The 5,725-nt window shown below is 51.9% G+C and overlaps 1 protein-coding gene across 2 annotated transcripts in view; it reads right to left on the bottom strand.

The window, feature by feature from the left end:
* The window catches only part of IARS (isoleucyl-tRNA synthetase), a 274,838-nt gene that overhangs the window by 229,747 nt on the left and 39,366 nt on the right, over nucleotides 1-5,725 (bottom strand). For both annotated transcript variants that reach the window (XM_014524559.2, XM_025215174.1), the window contains exons 7-8: nucleotides 1,699-1,816; nucleotides 510-657 (exon numbers count right to left, since the gene is read on the bottom strand). In XM_014524559.2, the coding sequence (XP_014380045.1) occupies nucleotides 510-657; nucleotides 1,699-1,816 (266 nt within the window). The remainder of the gene's footprint in view (nucleotides 1-509; nucleotides 658-1,698; nucleotides 1,817-5,725) is intronic.

Here is a 5,725-nt window from a genome sequence, read left to right as displayed (position 1 = left end):
CTTTCCCTGAGGAAGGGATTACCTTAAAATCCCATTTGAGCCAACCTAATGTACTCCAATTCTTCTCAGAAGATAATGAGCAGGTTTGGTCTGATGCAGTCAGGAGTGAGGTTGGGTAGACAAATTGAAAGGAGTGAAATGAAGTAAAAAAAAAAAAAAAAAAAAAATCACTTTATACAGTGGGATGTAGGGGGTAACTGTAGGAAGGTAAGAGATCAGGTAACTAAGGCTACTGTCCTTCATTTGCTAGAAAATGGCATTAACTTTGCAACTAGCAGTACTTTAAACACCAATGTAAAACAGGTAATTTATAATCCAAGAGCACGAAGTGGAAACTCTAGCCATGCAGTTAATTATCCAACCATTCTCCAAGCCTCATTCAGTAAGTCCCAGTGAAATGCTATATGCTGAAAATAAAATAAAACCTTCCGTCACAGAGACTTGGGTATGTGAACTTGTGACCAAAGGAACTAAGTTTTCACTGCATTTCATACCAAGTTAGTACTTACCTTTCAGTTTCACATACTGCAATTCTGGATTAACACAGAGGGCTAGATTACTTGGTAGAGTCCAAGGAGTAGTTGTCCAAGCAACAAGAAAGATGTTTTCATCTTCATCCAGTGGGAAGCTTACAATTACCGATGGATCTTGAACATCCTTAAAAAAAAGGATAGGAAGGAACAAGAGGTTTGGTCTTGTGAGTCAAGGACAAAATACTCCAAAGAAAAGCAGTGACAGTATGTTGTCATACACATGTACCTGGTTCTTTAAGCATCCTCCAATTTGACTCAATTAGACCTGTGTTTCAGCCTCAGTAAGTGGCAGGAAGACTGAATTGCAGATATGAACCAACTTTCCCATTGTAGAACAAACTGGCCAAATCACAAAATGACCCAAAACAGCCACAATGTATACTTATAAAAGCTGAATTGTCAAAGGAATCATTGGCAGCTAGTTACCAAAACCTGTAGAAATTCAATGAGAGCAGTGAGCCAAACTCCCATGGATGCTTTTGACAATCCCAACTTAAAATAACCTAAAATCTGGAACTGAGGTAATACTATAGGAAAATAAGCTGTTTGTTAGTTATTACAAATCTGGAATAAATTATTAACTTTTTTTTTCTCTGGGGATATAGGGTAGAAAAAACTAACGATGACTTTAGAAAATTCTCCCCTGACAAGCAATTGTCATTAGCAAATACAAAGAAGAGCTAAATGTTCTTGAGCACAAAATGGGCACAAAAACTGCCAACATTGACAAAACACTGGTTTCATCTTTGTATGTCACAAGAAGGTCACGGTTATTTTTCTACCTGGTTAACTGCCTGTCAGCAGTAAAGAAAGCTTTGTTCTTACAGGCAACTTAACTTGAGATTTAAATAGTCAAGTTTATTTATTGGCAGCAAGAAATAATGTTTCTTGGCAGCAAGGTATAATGACTTATTTACAAAGGCACCAATAAATAATGACTTAAAGGAACAGTCAAAAAACCCCCCAAAAAACAAACAAACAAAAAAACACCACAGCCAGAGTTATACATAAGCAATTCAACTCCTCAACAACATGATGTTATCAAAATGGAATCTGCTGGTGTATCACCCAATTCAACAACTTAAGCTTTTTAACCCAAAACAAAAAATTCCAGTGCAAAATAGCAGTTGCAAGAGTCAAATTAACATGATATGTAGTGACATACCTTATAGTTCTGATGAGATTCAAAGTTTGAAAGGGGAGTGTTACATGCAGTGGAGAAAGGCATAACTTTAACTCCTCTGTAAACCAGACCTTTGTCATACAGCTGCTTGAAAACCCACCTAAAAGTAAACAAATATATTACAGCTGTTAAAAAAAAAAGTACTCCAAAACAACAAAACCGAACAAAAATTCACAGAACAATAATTCAGTAAGAGAGGTATTTTTAACTCTGTGGGCACATCTATACATACAGGCACATGCGCTTGCAGCAGCTCAGATAGGAGTGGCACAAGTTTGAGCCGGGGATTTTTGCCTCAATGCGCATGCCCGGACGTGCACTTTGGTGTGGGGCAAGTTGTGCCTCTTGGGGCAAAATAACCCTGCCCAGCTCCTCCCAGATCTGCAGCAAGGGGGAGCTAGAACCTGGGGCCAGCTACTGGCCCCAGTATAAAAACCTGCCCTGGTGAACAGCTCAGGGCTACTTGCCCTCAGGAGCTTTGGGGGGGGTGGGGCCCATGGGAGGAAGTTGGCTATGCCCCTTCCTGTCCCAGGCTGCTGCATGCTTGTTCTCAGGAGTTTGTGGAGATGGCCAGGCCCTTTCCTGCCTCTGGCTACTGCTAGCTGCTGGCTTGGGTTCAGAGCTTTTTGGAGGAAGTTGGCTGCACCCCTTCCTGCCTTGGCCTGCTGCTGTTGCTGACCCCCCATGGGGGGGCCCTCTGCTGCATGTTGTTGCCCCCCTCGGGGAGGGCCCCCCTGCACTGCACCACACCCCAGCCTCTGTACCCGTTTCTGGCCTACTACCCAGCCCACCGCCAAGCCATGGTCAGGGGACAGCCTGGGGAAGGAGCCTGCACTGCCTGTGGGTTCCTCCTCCCCCACCATCACTGCTGGAGCCTAAAGCTGCTTTGCCTGCCCCAGCTACCTTGGCAAGCCACCCCCCCACCTTTACCTCCACTCTCACCAGAAGCACACCCCAAGTGGCTGAACTGGACGGCTCCTACCATCACTGCTGCTGCAGTCTGTTCCGCTGCTGCCCCCTCTCAAGACAGAGGGAGATTCCCTGCTGCACCACCTTGCACCACTCAACACCACACCTGCACTGAATTACTCCTCAATTGCTTGATTGCTCCTTCCCTCCCACACAGCTGCCTCACTGCATCTGATCCTGCTTTGTTTCCTTGCCTGCTGCCGAGCACCTAGCTGGAGGCCTGAGGAGCTTCTGAACTGATCTCCAACAAACAAAGCCCCTCCACCTCTCCAGCCATCTTTTACATCTGCCTCAGCAGCCTTCCCCGTGTGTTTTACCCTATGTGGCAAGTCCTGTGGTCCACTCCCCCTGCCCTGGTGTTTGTTGTGGGGCTGAGCAAGCCAGCTCAAGTCTCCCCAGCCCATCCGCGTGTGCGTGTGTGTATGTGCATGCTTCCCCCTCCCCCACATTCCCCAAGCATAGCCCTCTTAGCTTTTTTCCTGCAGGGATGTAGCTCAGTGAACTTCAGCCCCCTTCCCCCATATTTTCCCCACAACCCCAGCCTGCCCCCATTAGATTCACCAGTCCCACTGTACTTTTTTGGGGTTTCTTTATTGATTTCCCTTCCCTGATGTGAAGCAATAGCAGGGCAGCAGCTTTCAGAGGGGGAGGGGGGAGAGATTCCTCCACAGAACTTCCTGCAGCCCCCACTACAGGGGCAGATCCCAGCCAATCCCCCCCAAGAGAATGCATGCCCTTGCAGCCCCCCACTCCAGCAGAGTCCAAACGACCTCCTCCAGGGGTAGAGAAGCCTCAGAACTCTCCTGCAGGGGCAGGTGAGACTCAAGCAGGGAGCCAGCAGGGCCAGAGGGTCTCCCCTGGCCAGGCCCCTCCTGGAGGAGTTCCCAAGCCCCCTTCATCAGGGACCAAGGGCAAGGGCAGTGGGAAGGGCTGCCCAGCTGGGGGTGGGAAGGAAAGGGACCTAACCCCAAGTCTAAACCACCAGTGCCTGAAGGGACCAGGTGCACCACACCAACTGGTACACCCACTCAGCCTGTCCCCGACCCTAGCCCCAGCCCCACCAATGCAGCCCCGCAGAGGGAGAACCGCAGCTATGCACAGGGGTCAACAGGGTGACCCACAGCTGTAGGGCCTGGACCCTCCACTGCTGGCCCTTCCAGCTCAGGCAGTGGGGCCCCCTTTCCAGCACTCACCTGTAGACACAGGGTGAAGTGTCAACTGCCAAGGCGGGAGACCCTGTATTTTGAGACCTGGGTGCAGGCCCTGGCTCAGGTAGTGGGGGCCCCCAAGATTGTGGCGGCCTCCCACTTTCATGGCAAAGGTGGGGTTTTTTTTCCTTGCCTTGGAAGTGGTCACACAAAAGGCGGTGGAGAGGGGGCCCGTGGTGCAGGGCAAGTACATCCCCCTCAAGCCCCTAGAAGAGCTGGGGACCAGAGTGGTCCTCAGCTCCAACCCACCTTATATCCCCAATTGGGCCCTGCTCCCCATCTCCCAACCCTGGGGAGACTTATCTCCCCAGTGGTGGCCCTCTTCATCGTCGTGGGGTGCCAAGATCCCAGACTCTGCCACATGTGCTCATTCCATTGTCAGGTCATGATCCAGCTTGCAGTGGAAGCAAAGCTGAAGGCTGAGGGCAGCCTCATAATTCCTGTTCAGGGGGCCCTAGTAAGGATTTTCTATATGCTGGGGGACCTGTGGTGCTTCCAGTGCCATGCCCCGGGGCACTTGCATCATGAGTGCCCCATGGGTCAGGCAGGGAGGGTGTCCACAGGTCCCACTGGCAAAAGGGGTGCCCCTACCACCAGTACCCCTTCCCTCTTGGGCCCTCCTGGCACCCCAGCCACAACTACCAGAACCCCGTGACCTCAGGGACCCCACCCCCCAACCAAGTATGGCAAAGTCCCGGAAAGAGACCCCCCCTCATTCCTAGCCGTGCCCCCACTGTAACTGCCCCACCACCCCAACCCTCACCTTCTACTGGAGCCTGTTCACCTGAGGACTGCCCCATGGCTGAGTGGATGCAGGTCTCCTGCGGGTGCAAAGCTGAGAGAAGCCTGGGCGCAGCTGGAGCCCTCTGACCTAGAGGACCCCCCCGCACCCTTCCAAGACCATCACACAGGGAGAAGGAGCAGTTCAGCTTCTGCGGGCCTCCCCAGCTGTGCCCGACACCCCATCCCCAGGGAAGATTAAACGTGTTATCCCAGAAGATGAGGCTTCAGGGCTGCTGGACACTCCTGAACAGGAGCCCATGCAGGAAGCCCCTCACTCCACTGGCCAGGGCCTACCCTCTGAGACCATGGGCGCTGAGGCTGACCCAGAATAATGTCCAGTAGCAGAGCCCTCCCCCTCTGACAATCTGGGGGAGACAGGGGCCCTGAGGCTCACCCCAGTGAGCCCTGAGGGAGGTCCCCTTTTCCAGGACCCCAAGGCAGACACCGAAGCCACGCTGGTGCCTGATAGGTCTCTTCCTTCCCTCTCCTAGAAAAAAACCTCACTTCCAGCCTGCCCCATGGTCCTGCACCACAGGGGGTCGCGGTGGGGTCCTCTGATCAACAGGCCAATCTCGTCAGGGACCCTACATGGACCTCCCCCCCAGAACTCCAGCTTTACCCCATCTTGTGAAAGAGCCCCACCCCAATCCTTACCCCCACCCCTGTCCCAAGGGGCTGCAGAGCTCTCCCAATCCCAACCAGAGTTCAGGGTCTTAACAGACTCCAGGGTTCAGATGGTCCCTAAGGAGCCCGCTGAGCCCCAAACCCTGGGGAGACCCTCCATGAAGCCTGCGGACCTCTCAGTTCCATTGGTCCCCAGGGGTGAACTAATTGCATTTCCTGACTCTGACTACACCTGCCAGTCTGCCAGCAAGGTACAGCTAGCCTTAGACTGCTGGGAAGATTTTGACAGCGTCCTCACCACTGCGAGGGCGCTGGCAGGGGAAGGCAAGGGACCTAAAAGCTGCAATGCCCAGATCTATACGCAGTCCCGCAGTTTCATAGATGCCCTCAATACATATGGGAGGACGCAACACGAGCCAGCAGGC

The sequence above is a fragment of the Alligator sinensis genome, unplaced genomic scaffold, assembly GCF_000455745.1.
Source record: "Alligator sinensis unplaced genomic scaffold, ASM45574v1 scaffold263_1, whole genome shotgun sequence".
Classification (NCBI taxonomy): Eukaryota; Metazoa; Chordata; order Crocodylia; family Alligatoridae; genus Alligator; species Alligator sinensis.
The sequence above is the reverse complement of the archived record's forward strand: the minus strand, read 5'-3'. Positions and strand labels throughout refer to the sequence as shown.